Source organism: Phoca vitulina, unplaced genomic scaffold (genome assembly GCF_004348235.1).
Source record: "Phoca vitulina isolate PV1807 unplaced genomic scaffold, GSC_HSeal_1.0 scaffold14, whole genome shotgun sequence".
NCBI lineage: Eukaryota > Metazoa > Chordata > Mammalia > Carnivora > Phocidae > Phoca > Phoca vitulina.
Window position 1 is genome coordinate 24,006,091 of NW_022589717.1, and position 22,193 is coordinate 24,028,283.

The 22,193-nt window shown below is 38.0% G+C and overlaps 1 protein-coding gene across 1 annotated transcript in view; it reads left to right on the top strand.

Annotated features, from left to right (window-relative positions):
- The window catches only part of ARHGAP10 (Rho GTPase activating protein 10), a 314,093-nt gene that overhangs the window by 178,996 nt on the left and 112,904 nt on the right, over positions 1–22,193 (top strand). Inside the window, exons 14-16 of the mRNA XM_032412959.1 lie at positions 712–786; positions 7,374–7,461; positions 15,572–15,630. Coding sequence (XP_032268850.1) covers positions 712–786; positions 7,374–7,461; positions 15,572–15,630 — 222 coding nt within the window. The remainder of the gene's footprint in view (positions 1–711; positions 787–7,373; positions 7,462–15,571; positions 15,631–22,193) is intronic.

Below are 22,193 nucleotides of genomic sequence, written 5' to 3' on the forward strand. Positions count from 1 at the left end.
AACAGCTCTTAAAAACAAAAACAGTTCTGCCTTAGTTTTGAATGCAGTTTCCATGGTCTTAAAGAATCATCCAAATAACGATTTCTTTCTGTGTCCTAATTAACACCATGTTATTTTTTTTTTTTTTTTTTTTAAAGATTTTATTTATTTATTTGAGACAGAGAGAATGAGAGAGAGAGAGCACATGAGATGGGGGAGGGTCAGAGGGAGAAGCAGGCTCCCCGCCGAGCAGGGAGCCCGATGCGGGACTCGATCCAGGGACTCCAGGATCATGACCTGAGCCGAAGGCAGTCGCTTAACCAACTGAGCCACCCAGGCGCCCTAACACCATGTTATTTTTAAAAGGCTAAAACTTTTCAAGAAAAAAGTCAAGAATAAGTAAACATAATAAACACGAAAGTTACAATGCATCTTTACAGAGTGCATTGGTACACATGAGTACTACTTAAGGAACTTCTTTCATTAACATTGACTCATTACATTTTGTCCACATGGAACATTGTTTTTATGAGATTATTTTCCAACCATAACTCATGAATACCAAGCTGCTAAAACAAGTTGGTAAACACTTGCTTTTGTCGAACGTTATTTTTATAGTCAACAGGAATGCTGCTAATGTGAGTTAGCAAAGATTCTGAATGCAATTGTTTGTTCCCAGCTTTTAAAATATGACAGTCTTGTATTTTGCTAACACTTTGTCTCTTCCAATAGGTATAAATGACCAAGGATTGTACAGAGTTGTGGGGGTGAGTTCAAAGGTCCAGAGACTTCTGAGTATGTTGATGGGTATGCCTCTTTTCTAATCATTTTCCATGCATTATTTGTTTATGTTCATTGACTTCACCACTTAATATTTCATAGTAATGTACAGCATACTTGTGAATCCATTCTCTTCTTCTACTGCCTAGATGAGCTTTCTCCTGAGCACAGCTAGCTGATGCAGAGAAGTAGATTAGTGTTTGCCTCAGCCCAGATTATCCACTCCCTCTTTACTGACTAAGAAATGGTGGTGGTGGTGGGGGGGTGGTGGAAAAAGAATGCAGGCTCATGGGTGAATGTCTTCTTGCCCTGGCTTCTCAGAGGAAAGAAGCAGCCAGGCCTCTGCGATTTGCATGGCTTCCAAATTGCCTGTCCAGAGTCTTGACAGTACATTTGGTTGGACAAGACCACTGGGACTCACTCATTTTTATGTTGCTTCCAAAACTGTCACTTGACAGCAAGGATCTGATTTTCCGGGATTCATTGGTATTCACAGTGGCTTGTTTGTAGTTTGCACCAGGCTCTTCTCCAGAACCATGCATGCTCCATCTGTGCTGATAACACAGTGTTCTTTGGCATCGCAGACTAGAGGAAGCCAGAAAGCGAATTCATTTCATTACCCCAGACATTACGTGAATGACAAAGCGCTTTTACATTACACGCTGCTGTCATCTCAGTGCCACCTGTAAGGGGCCCCACTTCCCTCCCCACCCCAAAGTAGGCTGCCTCTTGAGGAGTGATAACTCATCAGGCTGGAGGGCCTGCATGTCAAACCAGTCTGTCATTTTGACCTTGCTAAATATTAATTAACTTGATATCTCACTTTAATTAATCAATATTAACAATGCCCTCAGGTATGCTGTCAATGCATTTAAACCTGCCTGCATCTGAAAGCATTGTAGGGAGGACTCAGTTTTCGGAAGCATAAACCAAGATGAATAAAATCAGCTGATGTGTTGCAGATAGGATTGCTTGTTTGGCTGTATTTGAATTAAGGATTTAATAAGCAGTAACCTTTTTTTTTTTTTTAGCTATTAACCACAGGAAAAATTGCCCGTCATCAGTTGGAGAGCTGTCTTAGAATACATTTGCTTTCATGAGCTGTTTTCATTTTCTGCCTCTCTGGTTTAACTTGGGTGTGCAATTTTGGCAGTCAGATTTTCCTTTTTACCATTAGTGGGCTCCAAATTAAATAGACTCAGGTTGCCAGTGGTTCAGTAGCAGCTGGAAGAGTTTAATGGGACTCCAGCATCTGCTTTTAGTTAATTTTAAAATTAGAAACACTTCTCTCATTTCCAAGAGATGGTGTAATACTGATTAGAATTGGAAGACTCTGTTGGCATCAGAAAGGGATATACGCAAACAATGAATTGTGGATCACTACATCAAAAACTAATGATGTATTGTATGGTGACTAACAAAATAAAATTTAAAAAATAAATAAAATAAAAAAATAAAAATAAAACAAAAAAGAAAGGGATATTTTGGCTGAAAGGCACACTTGGGCAGCAAATTGGTCAGAAGGATCCTAGCATTATTTTTATTATCTTCATGTTCACGTCCAAGGGAAGCTCAAACCAGGGTGTCTCCATGGTCACGCCAAAGTGTTAAGCTGTCTCAAAAGTTCTTAATCTCATAAAATCCCACTTGATCTGCATCCCTGAACAAGGTGGTAGTTTGCTGTGCTCATGGGAAATGTCTCAAAATAATCCTGAACCGGCAAGGTGTTTTAAAATACCTAAACCCTCAAAAATTCATGACCTGGAAAACGGTTTTCACTTTCCATGAGACTCAGAGCAGCGAAGTCGGGGATACAAGCATGATACAACCTGATTTCAGTTACTGACAAAGGAAATGCTGTGTTTTCCCAAGAAGTATTTATCCAGGAAGTTGAAGAATTGATGAGAGTGTTAGCTCCTTATTAAAGGGGGAGTGGGGGTGGGGTGGGCGCTACACAGCAGAAATTATTTTACTTAATCCATAAATAATTCCTAGTATGAATTTAAAATTGCCAGTCACAAACCTTGGATTTTTATTAGGATTAATCCACTTTCTTGTTACTTTGTTACCAACTCAAACTTAAGCTCTTAACAGAATAGATTTATTCGCTGTGTCCTAATTTAAAATTCCCTTAAGATACCTCTTTCCATAAAAAAAAAAAATCTCTTGGGTGGCTCAGTCGTTAAGCGTCTGCCTTCGGCTCAGGTCATGATCCCAGGATCCTGGGATCGAGTCCCACATCGGGCTCCCTGCTCGGCAGGAAGCCTACTTCTCCCTCTCCCACTCCCCCTGCTTGTGTTCCTGCTCTCGCTATTCTGTCTGTCAAATAAATAAAAATAAAATCTTTAAAAAAAAAAAAATCTCTTTCCGTCCATCCTGATTCACTAAGTGTTCACAACAAATAATTTATACCTCTTCCCCCCCCCCCAAAAAAAAAAAAAAAGGATTTTAGAGTTTCTGTGTATTGTATATACCCTATCCCCTGGACGTTCTTTGTTTCCATCTTTTCTCACCTCCCTGTGTTCTAGGGTTCTATATCTTAAAGAGAAAAAAAAATTGGATGAGTCCACCAGATTTTTAGCTTTGCTCTTTTAAACCAATCCATAATTCCTCCCCTCTAGAGGAGTTAGTTCTGATGATTTTGCCCATTGTGGTACTAGGCAGTTTTTTTTTTTTTAAGTTACCATTTCTCTAGGTAGTGTTTATTTCAAATTTGAATTTTTCAAAGTGCAGTTTGTGTGTAATGGTTTTGTTCTTTGTAGAGATGAGAAATCATCTAATTTTTTTAGTATCTGAGGAAAAATTCCAAGGCATTTAATATTTTTTGACAAGAACTTCCATTTACTTGGTTTCTTTAGTTCTTGAGAGCTAATTATTTACTTAGATATTTTTCTGTTATTGCCATTTTTATGTAACACATTTGTATATTGTTTGTTTGAAATGTTTTAAGTATTTAAGTACACTTGTGTAAATGTGATAATTTCTAAAGAAGGGATGCATGTTTAGTATCTTGCATGTTTTCTTCACCTGTGTTGTTTTTTGGTGTGTTTTCACCCCTGGTATTTAAGATTAAAATAAAAAATGTTTCTCTCCATTCTTCTCCTCTCCCATCTCCTCTCTGCCCCCCCCTTTTCCTCCACCCTGTTCTTCTCTTTTCTCCTCTGCCAACAAGAAATACTAATGATAGTTGACCATACAAAGTCCTCTAAATAGACCTGTCATCTCTACTCCTCCAGGTCAGGTCATGGTGATGGGAGTTGTTTGTCTTCTTAGTCGTCTTCCATTGTGGGAGCAGAAGATAGAGGTCTGCTAGCTTTTCCTGGACCAAGCTTCTTAAGTTTCCAAAAAAAAAAAAAAAAAAAGCCCAAGTGAGCAATTGTCTTTGTTCGCTTTTCAGGTGTTTTTCTTTCCTTCCCCTTTTGCTCTAACAGAGGGCATGCATAGACATAGTTTTGTAAAAGTTTGTTTGTTTGTTTAAATAGAAACTTGGAGCACTTGGGGAGGGAAGGGAGAAATATCAGATGAGGTGTCTTTGGGTGAGTCATGGATTTTTTAGTAAATGGGGTGAGAATATAACAGATTAATTACAATAGTTATTGGTAGGTTAGAACTAAGATGGGTTAGAATTGTCATTATTCTTCCCACCTCCCCACTGAAGAATGAAAACATCAGAGCAGGGTGGGGGAATTGTGAGAAAAATGTGGTGGTAGCTTATGTGTGTTGGTGAATTTGGTGGTTATTTCTAAATTTAACTTGCAAAACAGGCTGGATGATTTTATTTTTAGACACAGAAGCATAGAAAACAAGAAATAAAACTAATTTAGAAGTTTTACTTTAAAAAATACTACCTTGTTTATTTGTAGGACAGCTTTTTTTATATGGATTGGGGGGAAAAAGTAGGTGAAAAATTCTGATTTTGATTATAAAGAATATTCTCAAAATTCATTCCATCAGCGTGCTCTGTCAGGTACTTTAAAGTGGGGCCCAAGTCAATATTCAGAAGGGTGTCAGCACTTTGTATTTAGGTGGGGCTGAAAATTTCCAGTTTCAAAAAAAACAGAACACTGGTTACATAATTATGAAACATTAGCCCAAATAAAAAGTCGACTATTTGTATCTGTGCTTGTTAGTTTAGAGTTTTAACTAATCCATAAGGGTGTTGTCCCTTGGTCAGAAGGGAAGCAAAATTCCTTCCTTGTTTACAGTAGAACATATATGCTGATTGAACACTCAAATGCATTTTTAAGTTTGAATCCCAAATAAGTTACTAGCAAATTTACCTGGTCCCAGTGCATCCACTGATTGTAAAGAACTGCTAGGGGTGATTGAGTTATTTGAAAACAGTGAAAATTTAATAGAGGATTAGTACCATAGGCCCTATGTAGTCATTAGCTTCTGATACGACAGCTACTTTTTAGTCCATGAATTCAAAGGATGGCTTATTTTTCCATAGAAAGAATATTATTCTCAAAATATAGACCGATTATTTGGTAGAAAGATAAAAATAAAAGATTTCCTTTAGAAGCCTCCTGATTTTAAAATGCTGATTTGCCGGTAGCAAGTTGATTGAAAATGTTATCTGACTTGTATGTTAAAATGAGATTTAAATAATTGATTTAATGAGAGAGAGAATATTCAGTTACTGAAGTAATTGGTTGGCAAAGCCTTTAGAACAGAATTATTTAGTTCTAGTTATAAAGGATTGCACCTTTAATCAGGGTGCTTAATTTGGTTTCTTGAATGTATCTGTGGCTTGTCTGACAAGCCCAGTAACAAATGAGTTCTGAATTGTAGGAACTGATCAAAATGTAATCAGTGTCAATTGCCATTGTTGTAGTTTATTGCATGTTGCTGTCAGTTGCTGTAATCAAGAACTGTTGAAGTGCTTTAAAAAGTCTCCAGACTTTTGAGTAATTGACTTCATATGTATGATGTTATGGCTGTGGAAGAATCATTACTTCCTGTTTTACTTTATTTTCAGAAAGTTTGAGAATAACGTTGAGTTGCCATCTATCCTTCCTCCTGCCCAAGCCCGAAGCTTTTTCAGTGGCAAGCCTGACTGAATGCACTGGTCCCGCTCTGACAGGCTTTTCTTTTTAGTGCCTTTCAAGAGGAACTAACTAACAAGATGTTTCCTCCCCTATATAGACAAATACATAGTTAAGGGAGGAAAAAAAAGTCTGAAATGACTTGTTTTCTTGGGTCTTGGTTGAAACAGCATTCTAGAGTGAGGGAGAAATAAAATCTCTTCCAGGAATGTCTGATTTTTTTCCTTTGGATGATGGGAGTATAGAAAACCAGGCAAGTTTCTGTCGATTTGTTTAATATCATTCATCATAACCCATTTGCTGCCCCCTCCTTTTGAGTAGGAACCACCTCTGAACGCTTATACTTTTAGTGACTCAGCTGTGGTAATTGCCTACTTATTTAAACAATTTATGGGAATCTGTACACATTCCTGTTTTACTTTGCTGCTCTTCAGAGTTGAGAGCGTTTACTTGATCTCCGTGGTACAGGCGAAAACCTGAAGTTTGGACAGGTTTGGAACTGACTTGGTTTGGGTGGTGTAGCCCCTCAGGGTGGTGGCGGGGATTTAAGCCCAGGTTTGTGATAACATGCTGCCCACCTCTCCTCCTCCCCGGTGCCGAGCCAACAGCCGGGTATAGTAGCCCAGCCTTGGAAGGATTAAAGGTCCTACCCTCCCCAGAGTGCTTGCCTTTCCCTTTTGCACCATCCTTTCCTTTTATTTCGACCAAAGACTCACTTTTTCCTTTTCAGAATTTACTACCTCCCTTCCCCTCCCATTTATTTGTTTGTTTAAGCCACACATCTTTTTCTACCGAGTTTGTTGGCTATCTGAAAGGGCATTTGGAAGGAACACATCATTAACACTTTTAGGACAAAGAAAACTAGTTTTATTCAGAATGAATGTCAGAAGTGTTGCACAGAGGCTTCCGATAAGTATTTCTTAGACGAGCTTACAAATTGTGATGTTAATGTGAAAGTTGAGTTTAAATGTATGTGTCACCCTATTGCTATTTTGATGGATCATGTGTTAATCTTCAGAAAGGTATATGTTGAGTACAGGTCTTAGAAGCATGGGACCAAGCTTACTGTCCCTTCTTCCCACTGACTTGCTGCCATCTTGCCATTAACAGTGCTGTTTCCCTTGTCATAACACAGTGTGATGACTGTAATGTCACCTGAGACGTGGTAAAATATGTAGACACTGCAAATGCCACACGCTCTAAGCCATGGCTACCAAGTAGTGTCTTTAATAATAGTAATAACTGTCAGCATCGCTGTCATCGTGCCCACATATGCTTTGAGTTGTGACTATTGAAATGCCCCACTCTGTCCAGGTCTTCCCTCCTCCCAGCCCCATCTTATCCTGTTCCTTTGATTTCCACTACAGATCTTCTGAAGTTGCTTAGGAATGTCTAATAATAGGACACAGCTTATACTAGAAGAAACTGTGTATGTTTTTATAAGAAATCCTGGAATTAATTATTTGTGGTTTGGCCATTTAAAAATGGAAGCTTTGTGAGCCAGTCAAGGGGGCCGTTGAATGTTCTGGGTTTTAATTACTGTTTTCTTGCTTGCTTGCTCACTAGATGTAAAAACATGCAATGAGGTGGACCTGGAGAATTCCGTAGATTGGGAAGTGAAGACAATAACAAGTGCCCTAAAACAGTACTTGAGGTAAGCTCCTCTCAGTGACAGAAAGGAAGCGTGTGCTCTTGGGCATCTAACACATGGCGGATGCCGACTCTGCCCGGAGATCTCAGTCGTCGAGTTAAACCTTATGAAAAAGGGGGACGTTTAGGAGGGATCTGTGTCTTCAAAAGTGTGGCAAGTAGTAGCTGAATGTCAGTTGTTAGGTAAATTGCAACAGAATTGGAATGGATTTGGTTTTTGAAATAGATGTCTATTGTAGATGTGAGTTTTAGGAGTTAAGTGTTATGAAACAGGAAGAAGGCTATTTATTGAATTCATTGACTGTTTTAGCGAAAATGAAGATTTTTTTCGTTTAAATTTAAACCATTGAATCTAGAGGCTTATAACGATAACACGTAAATACAAAGCTATTTGAAAGGAAGTTCACTTGAGATTTTAAGATAAACTGAAGTCTTGCATTTATTATAGAAGATATTTAGGACCAGAGTTAGAGTAGGGCTCAGCATCTCTATGGGGCATTACCCTTTTTATAAAAAAGAATTTAATGATAAAAAGCTTGAGATTAGATGAAGAATAATACCGCGAGAGGGGAAAAAAGAAGTAAAAGAATGGAAAAAGGATGACGACCCTAATTCCTGTGCTGTGGTGCCCCTGTGGAGGACTTTGATTTTTGTGTGGCAGACAAATGACAGTGCTTCCCCAGGACTGATTCTTGGTCACCAGCACAGAGGATTGTGTTTCAGGTATATATTATTTGGGTTCGAATGAGCACATAAAATGAACTGCTATTATATATTTTAAGCAATTCATCTATTTGAAAAATTCCAAGTCTGTAAAACCAGAGAGGTTAGTATACTGAATCCTCATGGCTCCACTACCCCGTGTCTACAGTTGTCAACATCCTACCCTTCTTGTTTCTGCAGTCCCCCTACCTGCTACTTCTTTTGGATAATATTTGAGAGATTTTCTAAAACATCATATTGCTGCACCCATAAATACTTAAGTATATGTCTATAAAAAGGTAAAGACTTAAGAAAAAAAGACAATATAGAAAGACAAAGAGAATACAATGATCATACCCAACAAAATTAATATCATCCAGTACTGAATCCATGTTTGATTTTTTTTTACTGATTTTTTTTTTCCAAAAGGTCTTTTCATATTTATGTAAATTCCTGCAGGGTTTGAATAATGTCAACACATTTTGTATGTTTTAAGTCACTTTTAATCTGCACAGTCCCCTGCCTCTGCACAGCTTTCTTCTCCCTCAGCATTTCTGTTTGTTTATGAACCTAGCTCATTTTTATTTTTTTGTTCTTATTTTTTTAAGGATTTATTTATTTATTTTAGAGGAGGGGTGAGGGGCAGGGCAGAAGGAAAGGGAGAGAGAGAGTCTTAAGTAGACTCCACACTGAGCACGAAGCCCAATGTGGGGCTCGATCTCACAACTCTGAGATCATGACCTGAGCTGAAACCAAGAGTCCTATGCTCAATTGACCATACTCCACAGGTCCCGACCTGGGTCATTTTTAAGTATAATTTTTCATATTTTAGATATGGCAGTTTGTGTCATGGTGTCATTTAACATGTTTCTCTAGCCATCATATTTCCTGTAAACAGTTAAATCTATAGAATTCATTAGATTCAGATTAGGTTTTTTAAAAATTGATTTATTCCAAGAATACATCATAGTGGTGTTATATTCTTCCTGTAATATATCAGGAGGCCTGTTACCTGTTTGTCCCACTTTTTCATTTCTTTTCTTTTTTTCCCAAGATTTATTCATTTTAGAGAGGGAGAGAGCTGAGAGAGAGCGCAAGCATGGGGAGGGGCAGAGGGAGAATCTCAAGCAGACTCCCTGCTGAACGTGGGGCCTGACATGGGGCTCAGCCTCACAACCCCGAGATCATGACCTGAGCCCAAATCAAGAGTCGGACACCCCAACCGACTGAGCCACTCTGGTGCCTGGTTGTCCCATTTTTTAATGAGATTAAAACTTATCAGTGGGTTTAGATGTGTATTACCTATTTTTGAGTATTTTATTTAAGCAAGGTATTTTTAACCACTGTTTAAAAATTCTTTTCTTAAACTATGAAGTACATTATTGTCCCTAGTTGATAAAGGGATAAAATTACTGCTAAATCTATGTGTTAATGTCTCTCTAACTGATAGTGCCTAACTGGTTTGGATGAGAATTACGGACAAAATGAATTTCCTTAGGTCCCACCTGAGGATTAGAATGTAAGCTTCCTAAAGATAGGCATCTTGTGTGTCTTGTTCATTGCAGTATCTCCAGCATCTAGAGCTGTACCTGTCACCAGGATATAGGGCTTCTCGACTGGGGAAATTTTGCATCCCCCCAGGAGATACATGGCAATGTCTGGAAGTATTGTTGGTTGTCACGATTGCTGGAAAGGAGGTGCTACTTGGCATGTAATGGGGGGGAGGCCAGTGATGGGCTGCTAAACATCCAGGAGGTTACCCATGATTGCTCCCAAATGTACAGAATGTTAGTAGTGCTGAGATTGAGAAGGCCCGTAAGAGGTGGATGAAGGAAAGAATGGGAGAGGGATATAAAAATACAATGAACTGCATATGTTAACTTGATGAGAAAAGGGTGCTGCCACTCTAGGAGGTAGCTTTAAACTCCTTTTACTCTTTGGCTAATACAGTTAAAGGGATTGACCAAAGTGACTCAGTTATTGGTGGGAACTAAAGGCAAAAATCCAGCTGTTTTATAATGAATTGCATGAGGTTTTTGTTTGTTTGTTTGTTTTGTTTTTTTAACCCTGTTCCACATGGTTCTTTTTTTCCTGGTGGGGTAAGTAGTTTAATAAACTTAGAGGATCTTTTTATTGAGTACCGTACATAAAATTTCTTTTTAGTTCTTGATACTTTCTGAAGCTAGTCCCTTATCGCTCCTAGTCTTATGTTGCTTTTTCTGCCTTTTTCTCTCATTACATTGCTTTATCCTTTTGAATTCTGCTTTTAAGCAAACATTGCCTACAGAACAACATTATGAGATGCTATTATTATATAACTTCACTCCTAACAATATACACAGTCTGCCTGAATGTGATAAAGTGATTATCATAAAATGGCAGATGCCTTGGGAGATTTTGGAAAGTTAGGTTGCTGTTCTTTCCCCTGTGTTATTTTTAGCAACTAAAAATGCAGTAATTAGGATTTAAGTAATACTTTCTCCGGTGATGCACCAAATGGGAGAAAAGGGAATTTTTATTTTGGCTATCTGGTTATGGCCTGAGCCTGTGCATTTCTTTCAGTACAAGAGGTAATACCGTGTGTTGGTCAAGAGCATGGTTGGAGCCAGCCTGCGTGGGTTGGAATCCCAGCTTTGTCGCCTAAGGTACCATAGCACAAAGTTGAATATAGCTTTTCTCACCAAAAAAGCTGTTGCTCTTGAATTCTTCTCACTGCAAATAACCCAGCCATCTTATTGGTTGGGAGGTTGGAGGTGTAAGAAGGAAGTAGCCAAACCCCTAAAACACTAGAAGGATAAAGATGTGCAGCAGATAGATGTATGGCATCTCCCTTTTTCTTCTCCTGACTTGAGGCAAAAATTCTTTACTTTAGTGTTTTAGAGGGCTGAATACCAGTTCCCTGATTGATTACGTATCTATTCATACCATAATTTTGATTTCCAGCAATGTGTTCATTACAATGGTTTCCCATTGTGAGGGGACAAATGAGCTATTTTGTGAGGTTTTTCGTAAACTGATTTAAGCTAGAAGAAACTTTTAAAGCCTGGAAATTGGAATGGAACTTTTCGGGAAGAAAATGCCAGCTTAGATAAATATTATGATTTATACTCATAGACAGGTCCCAAGGGGTGGCCAAGAGAGGTAGCTTGAAACGTGTTGGATGGCAAGTTGAGAGACACAGTAACTCGGTAGAATACATTTTGTGTGGGGAACTTGTCATGTTTATTACTGCTTCCCTACCATCAACAATATTTAATACTTACTATTTATGCTGTATTGACTAGCAGACATATGGCAATGGTAGATGCAGCTCGTAGAAGGTATTTCGATGCAAATTCATTTTTATTGGGAAAGAAATGCTCTCTATGGCTTTTCTAAGTGTTCTCTTCCACCCTCCTCACCCCAGTTTTCTTTTCAGGACTGTTTAGCTTTCCTTCTGTGCCAAGTCATCATTTTCCTTCCTTGCCATTTTTCACATATTTTGAAATAAAAAACTCCTAAGGTTTACTTCTTTTTATTTAGGCTGTGGGATAATTGATTTTGTTTTTCTTCTTTAAATGAGAGCGTAGGAGATGAAGGGGAGGGAGAAAGGAAATAAGAAACAGCTTTTCTTCACTAGGGCTTTAAGTTTTAGTTGACGTGCCTATGGTTGTCATTGTGATTGTGTGTGTATGTGTGAATGTGTGTGTGTGTGTACTGTAGTATCCTAAGTTGTGTATAGGGAATATGACCTGTAAATAGATTTTTGTATCTGTTTTAGTTGTTTTTTAAACAGCTTTAGTGAAGTGAAATTGACCTGTAATAAACAATATATTTTTTACATTGGGGTAAGTTTGACATGTCCACACACCTATAAAGCAGTGGCCATAATCGAGATAGTGAACCTAACCACTACCCCTCAAAGTTTCCTCATGCCCCTTAGGGATCCCCCTCTCCTACCCTTCCCTTTTACTCCCTCATTCCTAGGCAACCACTGGTCTGCTTTCTGTCACTGTACATTAATTTGCATTTCTTAAAATTTCATATAAATGGAATAAAAATATATCTTTAAAAAAAAAATCTGGGTGAGCGCCTGGGTGGCTCAGATGGTTAAGCGTCTGCTTTCGGCTCAGGTCATGATCCCAGGGTCCTGGGATCGAGTCCTGCATCGGGCTCCCTCTGCCTCTGCCTCTCTCTCTCTCTCTCTCTCCCTGTCTCTCATGAATAAATAAATAAAAATCTTAAAAAAAAAAAAAATCTGCGTTCTTTCATTTAATTAGAGGTTCATTTGTGTTGTAGCTTGTACCAGTAGCTCATTCCTACTTGTTGCTAACCAGTGTTCCATTGTATGGATACAGCACAGATTTTTTTTTTTTTTTTTTTTTTAAGATTTATTTGTTAGAGTCCGTGTGGGCGGGGGAGGAGCAGACAGAGAGGGAAAGAGAATCTCAAGCAGACTCCCCACTGAGCATGGAGCCCGATGTGGAGCTCGATCTCACGATGCTGAGACCATGACCTGAGCCAAAATCAAGAGTTGGACGCTTAACTGACTAAGCCACCCAGGCGCCCCTACACCACAGATTTTTTTAAAATCCATTCACCTCATGATGGATATTTGGGTTGTTTGTAGCTTCTGGCTATTACAAATAAAGATACCAAAATCCCTTCTGTACATATCTTTGAGTGAACAGGCTTATATTTCTCTTGGGTCAAGCCAAGGAGTGGAATGTCTTTCTACATTATATATTGGATGTATGTTTAACATTTTGGGAAACTGATGAATATTTTTTTCAAAGTGGTTATATTTTTTTGCGTTCTCACCCTAAATGTGCAAGAGTTCCATTTCCTCTACATCCTTGCCAACTCTTGGTATGGTTAGTCTTTTTCATTTTAGCCATTCTAATAGGTGTATAGTGGTATCTCATGTGCTGTTAATTTTCACTTCCATAATGACTGATAAGCTTAAACTTTTCTGTGTGCATATTTGCTATCTATCTTCTTGGGTGAAATGTCTTTCATGCAATTAAAAAAACTAAACTGTTTCCTTATTATATTTTGATAATTTTTAATTGTATTTTGGATACAAGTCCTTCATCAGATACGTGCTTTGCAAATGTTTTCTTCAGTCTGTGACTTGTCTTTTCCTTCTCTTACTAGTGTCTTTCAAAGAGCATCAATTTTGATGAAGTTCTAGTTTATCAGTTCTTTTTTTGAACTGTACTTTTGGTGACGTATCAAGAAATCTTTGCCTCATCCAAAGTCACAAAGGTTTTCTTTTATATTTTCTTCTAGAAGTGTTTTAGTTTTAGGTTATACTCTTAGATCTATGATCTGTTTTGAGTTCATTTTTATGGAAGATATGAGATATGGATCCAAGTTTGCTTTTGAATATGAATGCCTAGTTATTCTAATACCATTTATGGGAAGAACTATCTTTTCTTCCCTGAATTATCTATTGAGATGATCATACAGTTTTTCTATTTTAGTTTGCTAGTGTGGCGAATTGTATTCATTTTGTTTTAATATTAAGGCAGTACCACATTTGTGTGATAAACCCAACTTGGTCATGATGTATTATCCTTTTATTTATCTTGTTGAATTTGAATCTTTTTGATTTTATTTCAGTTCCTTTGCTTATTTGGGGTTTAATTTACTCTTGTTTTTTTCTTCTGACTCTTCAAGATGGAAAGTGAAGTCATTGGTTTAAGACCTGTCTTCTTATATAGGTGTTGAATGATACAAATTTACCCCTATATACTGCTTTACTAATAGCATCCCTTAAATTCTGATATGTTGTGTTTTCATTTTCATTTTGTTCAAAATACTTTCTAGGTTTCTCTTTCTTTGGGGTTTTCCGCATATCTTTTTGTTACTGATTTTTAATTCAATTTTTATTGTAATCAGAGAAATAGCTGGTATAATTTAAACCCTTTTAAATTTATTGAGATTATTTGATGGCCTAAAATGTGGTTTATCTTGATAAGTGTTCCATGTGCACTGGGAAAGAATGTGTTTTCTGCTCCTTTTGGATGGGATATCATTTAGATGAGGGATATATCAATTAGGTAAAATTGGTTGATAGCTTTATTCAAGTCTTCTGTATCCTAACTGAATTTTTTGTCTACTTGTTCCATCAAGTTATTCAAACAGAGAAGTATTTAAATCACCAGCCATAGGTGTGGATTTGTCTGTTTCTTCTTATAGTTCCATCAATATTTGATTCATGTATTTTGAAACTCCTGTTATTATTAGACACATTAACATTTAGAATTGTTATGTCTTGTTGATTAATTGTCCTCTTTATCGATATGAAATGAACTCCTTTATCCCTGCATTTTTTTCTTGGCTTTTGTATATGTCTTAAATTTTTTTTGTGTGTGTGTCTTTGATTTTTTTTTTCTTACGCATTTGAAGAGGAATTTCTGGGTTACACAATTTAAACCTCTTAAAGATTTTTAATATCTTGCCAGATTGCCCTCCAGGAAGACTGTGCAGATTGATACTTGTCTAAGTATTCTTTAAGTGTTTTTACAGAGTTCAGAGATCTGGTCTTTTAAAATTTAAGATACATATAAAGATTGACTGAACTGTAGCACTCTGTTGACCACAGGATAAAATACACTGCCATTCGTGTAATCTGTTTGGTAGAAGATTAAAATTATGTTGGGCATTTTTCACATTGTTATCAATTTTATTTCATATCTCTTTTATTGTTTCATAGGCATAAGCCAAAAATGGATATCATATTTCTGTAATAGAGATTTGTAAGGGGAGAGGATATCTTTGTTTAAAGTTTTTAATGTTTTTTTGTAGCATCTTCAGTTAATATCCTAGAGATGATTTTCAAAACTATACGCTTATATTTGGTTGGTTAGAATGTTTGACTTTAAATAAGTTAGTATGTGGAAAGAAGTTTTATATATGAACTCCGATGTTTATAAAGGTATTTTCCAAGATTAAATATGAAATTTTTAAAAAAGATTTTATTTATTTATTTGGGAGAGAGAGAAAAAGAGAGAGAGAGAGCGAGCATGAGAGGGGGGAGGGTCAGAGGGAGAAGCAGACTCCCCGCCTAGCAGGGAGCCTGATGTGGGACTTGATCCCAGGACTCCAGGATCATGACCTGAGCCGAAGGCAGTCACTTAACCAACTGAGCCACCCAGGCGCCCCTAAATATGAAATATTATGTGATTAGATCTGATAAGGATTTGTGGCTGCTTAAGCTTTGGTAGTGCCTGGTACAGACAGTACTTAATAAAGTAATCCATTTGATTTATATATCTTTTTGATATGTAAAAAAATTTCCTAGGGAAAGTTTTACACATTAACTGAGAAATGCACATCGTATTTATAACCTTTTATAAAAAATGAACACAAAGAGCAGTGCTCTGTTGGGATGTGTTTGGTAATTCTGGGCTGTCCTTTTCATACAGGAGTCTTCCAGAGCCTCTTATGACCTATGAACTACATGGAGATTTCATTGTTCCAGCCAGTAAGTATTATGTAGAGGCGTAGTGGTTGACAGAGTGTTTAAAATTTCCACATGAAAAATCTCACTTAATGTTCTTGTAAATGTTAAAAATAGAAATCCCTTTAGAAGATGTTTGGTCTCTTTCCTCTTTTAGAGGATGAAAAAGAGGGAGAATTGATTAATTAATTCCCATTTATTTATTGCCTACTGTGTGCTAATCACTGGTAGATACTGGGTAGGTGGAGCCCTGAAAGGATTTCTGCCTTTAGGAGTCCATTCTCCAGCAAATATTGGGGCACACACGCCTCCCATTATCCCATAAAACAGAATAATGGCATGAGCAAAACGCTTTGGGAGCACAGAAGTATTTAACTTGCAGAAGGTTGGGGAAGATTAGCAGATTTGGAGAGATTAGCAGGTTGGAAATGGCTTCCCATAGAAAGATATTTAGATGGAAATTACAGGCAGAAGGAGTAATGTGAGATAAAGCCAGAAGCCCACACAGTATCCGATAGAGAGTGAATTATATGTGATAAAATGTTAAATAAAAAAGGCCTATAGTTGGTAGAATTTTAATTTGTGATTGAATGTTTCGTGAGTCATACTCATCTGAAGGTGTGCTGTTTTCTCTCTGTTATTCATACACCTTAGTTTTTGTGTTGACACACGGTGTTTAATCATCAGAGTCGTCTGAAATCCATTGGTGTGAGGTATTTAATAGTTACGGAGATGAAGGGTGAGACACGTGAAGTCACTTGCCAGATTATAGAGATCTTTATTTAAAATTCAAAACCCTAGCTCACTGGCTAAAACCTGCAGGATTGGTTTTCACAGGTGCACTGACAGTAGCTATAATTGTATTTTCATTTCCTTTTTTTTTTTTTCTTTCCCCTTGGATGTATTCCACAGCTTAATCTGTTGAAAAATTTAGAGCAATCCCTTTGGGTCCTATGTTACTGCTGCCTGAACATTGCTTTAAACATTATCTTCTTGTGAGGTCTTTACGGCAGCCAGTGTAAAGGTTCCTAGTGTGTTACAGAGAGAAGCAATGTGTAGGCCCAGCTAGACTAGACTGTGCTGATAAAATAGGCCTTTGGAAAGGGCAAAAATATGGTCCCACTCACTTCTGTTTTCACATGGAAAAGGAATTTTTTTTTTTTTTAGTAAGAAAATTTGTGTGATCAAGGAAGTGGGGGAAAGTTTTCTTGGCAAAAACTCAAGCAAACGCTTAGTTGTTTTGATTCCTTCCCTGTGGCATTTTTGGCAAACGGCGGAAAGAGAAATTAAACTCTAGTTGGAGGACAATTGTTTCATGTTCTTCACCTCAGAGACTGGAAAAAGCAGAAGAGTGCCAGTTTTAATCTAGAATCCTTTGAGAATGGGGGAAAGATAAAGTGATTATGGAGTAAGGTTTTAAAATACCACAAGCTAATGTCATTAGGATTATCATGCCTTATAACTGAAACTGGTGTGTTTGAAATTCTGATGTGAATTTTTTTTTTTTTTTTATACCCGATGAAGGCTTCATAAGAGGTAGGAACTTGCGAGTAGTAATGGAGTCTGTAGCGGTAGGAAAGGAGTTTAAAAAGTTTGTAGAAGCCATCCTTGAGTAATGTGGTAGAAGAGATTGCATAAATATAAACGGTAGCATCGCCTACTAGATCGGTGCCTTGTGTTTGGCCTCCCGACTTTCTGGGGATGCTGTAATAGAGTCTCCACAATGATTTGAGTAACAGACCTGTTCCAAAGAAATACTATAACTACTGTAATTATTGGCATGAATTTGCACCCAAGTGGAGTTGCGGTTAGAGCAGGACCTGTAGTTACCTTCTTTAACGAGAAAAAGTGCATGTGCATGTGTTACACAGGTGTATCCAGTATCCTCAGTGTGGACTTTAATTATTTATTTATTTATTTTTATTATTTTGTTATGTTAATCACCATACATTACATCATTAGTTTTTTTTTTTTTTTAAAGATTTTATTTATTTGATAGAGACACAGTGAGAGAAGGAACACAAGCAGGGGGAGTGGGAGAGGGAGAAGCAGGGTTCCCGCCGAGCAGGGAGCCCGATGCGGGGCTCGATCCAAGGACTCCAGGATCATGACCTGAGCTGAAGGCAGACACTTAACGACTGAGCCACCCAGGCGCCCCCATCATTAGTTTTTGATGTAGTGTTCCATGATTCATTGTTTGTGTATAACACCCTGTACTCCATGCAGAACATGCCCTCTTTATTACCCATCACCAGGCTACCCCATCCCCCACCCCCTCCCCTCTAGAACCCTCAGTTTGTTTTTCAGAGTCCATCGTCTCTCATGGTTTGTCTCCCCCTCCGATTTCCCCCCCCTTCATTCTTCCCCTCTTGCTATCTTCTTCTTCTTCTTCTTCTTCTTTTTAAACATATAATGTATTGTTTCAGAGGTACAGATCTCTGATTCAACACTCTTGCACAATTCACAGCGCTCACCATAGCACATACCCTCCCCAGTGTCTATCACTCAGCCACCCCATCCTGCCCACACCCCACCACTCCAGCAACCTTCAGTTTGTTTCCTGGGGTTAAGAATTCCTCATATCAGTGAGGTCATATGATACATGTCTTTCTCTGATTGACTTATTTCACTCAGCGTAACACTCTCCAGTTCTGTCCACATCATTGCAAATGGCAAGATTAAATTCCTTTTGATGGCTGCATAATATTCTATTGTATATATATACCACCTCTTCTTTATCCATTCATCTGTTGATGGACATCTTGGCTCTTTCCACAGTTTGGCTATTGTGGACATGCTGCTATAAACATCAGGGTGCACGTATCCCTTCGGATCCCTAGATTTGTATCTTTGGGGTAAATACCCAGTAGTGCAATTGCTGGATCGTATGGTAGCTCTATTTTCAACTTTTTGAAGAACCTCCATACTGTTTTCCAGAGTGGCTGCACCAGCTTGCATTCCCACCAACAGTGTAGGAGGGTTCCCCTTTCTCTGCATCCCCGCCAACATCTGTCGTTTCCTGACTTGCTAATTTTAGCCATTCTGACTGGTGTGAGGTGATATCTCATTGAGGTTTTGATTTGGATTTTCCTGATGCTGAGTGATGTTGAGCACTTTTTCATGTGTCTGTTGGCTATTTGGATGTCTTTGGAAAAATGTCTGTTCATGTCTTCTACCCATTTCTTGATTGGATCATTTGTTCTTTGGGTGTTGAGTTTAAGAAGTTCTTTATAGATTTTGGATACTAGCCCTTTATCTGATATGTCATTTGCAAATATCTTCTCTCATTCTGTCGGTTGTCTTTTGGTTTTGTTGACTGTTTCTTTTGCTGTGCAAAAGGTTTTTATCTTGATGAGGTCCCAATAGTTCATTTTTCCCCTTGCTTCCCTTGCCTTTGGTGATGTTTCTAGGAAGAAGCTGCTGTGGCTGAGGTCAAAGAGGTTGCTGCCTGTGTTCTCCTGTAGGATTTTGATGGACTCCTGTCTCACATTTAGGTCTTTCAACCATTTGGAGTCTATTTTTGTGTGTGGTGTAAGGAAATGGTCCAGTTTCATTCTTCTGCATGTGGCTGTCCAATTTTCCCAACACCATTTGTTGAAGAGGCTGTCTTTTTGCCATTGGACATTCTTTCCTGCTTTGTGGAAGATGAGTTGACCATAGAGTTGAGGGTCAATTTCTGGGCTCTCAATTCTGTTCCATTGATCTATGTGTCTGTTTTTGTGCCAGTACCATGCTGTCTTGATGATTACAGCTTTGTAATAGAGCTTGAAGTTGGGAATTGTGATGCCGCCAGCTTTGCTTTTCTTTTTCAACATTCCTCTGGCTATTCGAGGTCTTTTCTTGTTCCATACAAATTTTAGGATTATTTGTTCCATTTCTTTGAAAAAAGTTGATGGTATTTTGATGGGGATTGCATTGAATGTGTGGATTGCTCTAGGTAGCATTGACATCTTCACAATATTTGTTCTTCCAACCCATGAGCATGGAACGTTTTTCCGTTTCTTTGTGTCTTCCTCAATTTCTTTCATGAGTATTCTATAGTTTTCTGAGTACAGATCCTTTGCCTCTTTGGTTCGATTTATTCCTAGGTATCCTATGGTTCTGGGTGCAATTGTAAATGGGATCGACTCCTTAATTTCTCTTTCTTCTGTCTTGTTGATGGTGTATAGGAATGCCACTGATTTCTGTGCATTGATTTTATATCCTGCCACTTTACTGAATTCCTGTATGAGTTCTAGCAGTTTTGGGGTGGAGTCTTTGGGGTTTTCCACATAAAGTATCATATCATCTGCAAAGAGTGAGAATTTGACTTCTACTTTGCCGATTTGGATGCCTTTGATTTCTTTTTGCTGTTTGATTGCTGTGGCTAGGACTTCTAATACTATGTTGAATAGCAGTGGTGATAGTGGACATCCCTGCCGCATTCCTGACCTTAGGGGGAAAGCTCTCAGTTTTTCCCCATTGAGAATGATATTCGCTGTGGGTTTTTCATAGATGGCTTTTATGATACTGAGGAATGAACCCTCTATCCCTACACTCTAAAGAGTTTTAATCAAGAAAGGATGCTGTAGTTTGTCAAATGCTTTTTCTGCGTCTATTGAGAGGATCATATGGTTCTTGTTCTTTCTTTTATTAATGTATTGTGTCACACTGATTGATTTGTGGATGTTGAACCAACCCTGCAGTCCAGGAATAAATCCCACCCGGTCGTGGTGAATAATCCTTTTAATGTAATGTTGGATCCTATTGGCTAGTATTTTGGTGAGAATTTTTGCATCCATGTTCATCAGGGATATTGGTCTGTAATTCTCCTTTTTGATGGGGTCTTTCTCTGGTTTTGGGATCAAGGTAATGGTGGCCTCATAAAACAAGTTTGGAAGTTGTCCTTCCATTTCTATTTTTTGGAACAGTTTCAGAAGAATAGGTATTAATTCTTCTTGAAATGTTTGGTAGAATTCCCCTGGGAAGCCATCTGGCCCTGGGCTCTTGTTTGTTGGGAGATTTTTGATGACTGCTTCAATTTTCTTAGTGGTTATAGGTCTGTTCAGGTTTTCTATTTTTTCCTGGTTCAGTTTTGGTAGTTGATACATCTCTAGGAATGCATCCATTTCCTCCAGATTATCTACTTTGCTGGCGTATAGTTGCTCATAATATGTTCTTATAATTGTTTGTATTTCTTTGGTGTTGGTTGTGATCTCTCCTCTTTCATTCATGATTTTGTTGATTTGGGTCATTTTTCTTTTTGATAAGTCTGGCCAGGGGTTTATCAATCTTGTTAATTCTTTCAAAGAACCAGCTCCTAGTTTTGTTGATCTGTTCTACTGTTCTTTTCATTTCTATTTCATTGATTTCTGCTTTGATATTTATTATTTCTCTTCTGCTGGGTTTAGGCTTTATTTGCTGTTCTTTCTCCAGCTGCTTTAGGTGTAGGGTTAGGTTGTGTATTGAGACCTTTCTTGTTTCTTGAGAAAGGCTTGTATTGCTATATACTTTCCTCTTAGGACTGCCTTTGCTGCATCCCAAAGATTTTGAACAGTTGTGTTTTCATTTTCATTTGTTTCCATGAATTTTTTTAATTCTTCTTTAATTTCGTGGTTGACCCATTCATTCTTTAGTAGGATGTTCTTTAGCCTCCATGTATTTGAGTTCTTTCTGACTTTCCTCTTGTGACTGAGTTCTAGTTTCAAAGCATTGTGGTCTGAAAATATGCAGGGAATGATCCCAATCTTTTGGTACCGGTTGAGACCTGATTTGTGACCTAGGATGTGATCTATTCTGGAGAATGTTTCATGGGCACTAGAGAAGAATGTGTATTCTGCTGCTTTGGGATGGAATGTTCTGAATAGATCTGTGAAGTCTGTTTGGTCCAGTGTGTCATTTAAAATCTTTATTTCCTTGTTGATCTTTGCTTAGATGATTTGTCCATTTCAGTGAGGGGGTGTTGAAGTCCCCCACTATTATTGTATTGTTGTCGATGTGTTTCTTTGCTTTTGTTATTAATTGCCTTTATAATTGGCTGCTCCCATGTTAGGGGCATAGATATTTACAATTGTTAGATCTTGTTGGATAGACCCTTTAAGTAGGATATAGTGTCCTTCCTCATCTCTTATTACAGTCTTTGGTTTAAAATCTAATTTGTCTGAAATAAGGATTGCCACCCCAGCTTTCTTTTCGTGTCCATTAGCATGGTAAATGGTTTTCCACCCCTTCACTTTCAATCTGGGGGTGTCTTTGGGTCTAAAATGAGTCTCTTGCAGACAGCATATCGATGGGTCTTGTTTTCTAATCCAATCTGATACCCTGTGTCTTTTGATTGGGGCATTTAGCCCATTTACATTCAGGGTAACTATTGAAAGATAGGAATTTAGTGCCATTGTATTGCCTGTAAGGTGACTGTTACTGTATATTGTCTCTGTTCCTTTCTGGGCTATGTTGCTTTTAGGCTCTCTCTTTGCTTAGAGGACCCCTTTCAATATTTCTTGTAGGGCTGGTTTCGTGTTTGCAAATTCCTTTAGTTTTTGTTTGTCCTGGAAGCTTTTTATCTCTCCTCCTATTTTCAATGACAGCCTAGCTGGATATAGTATTCT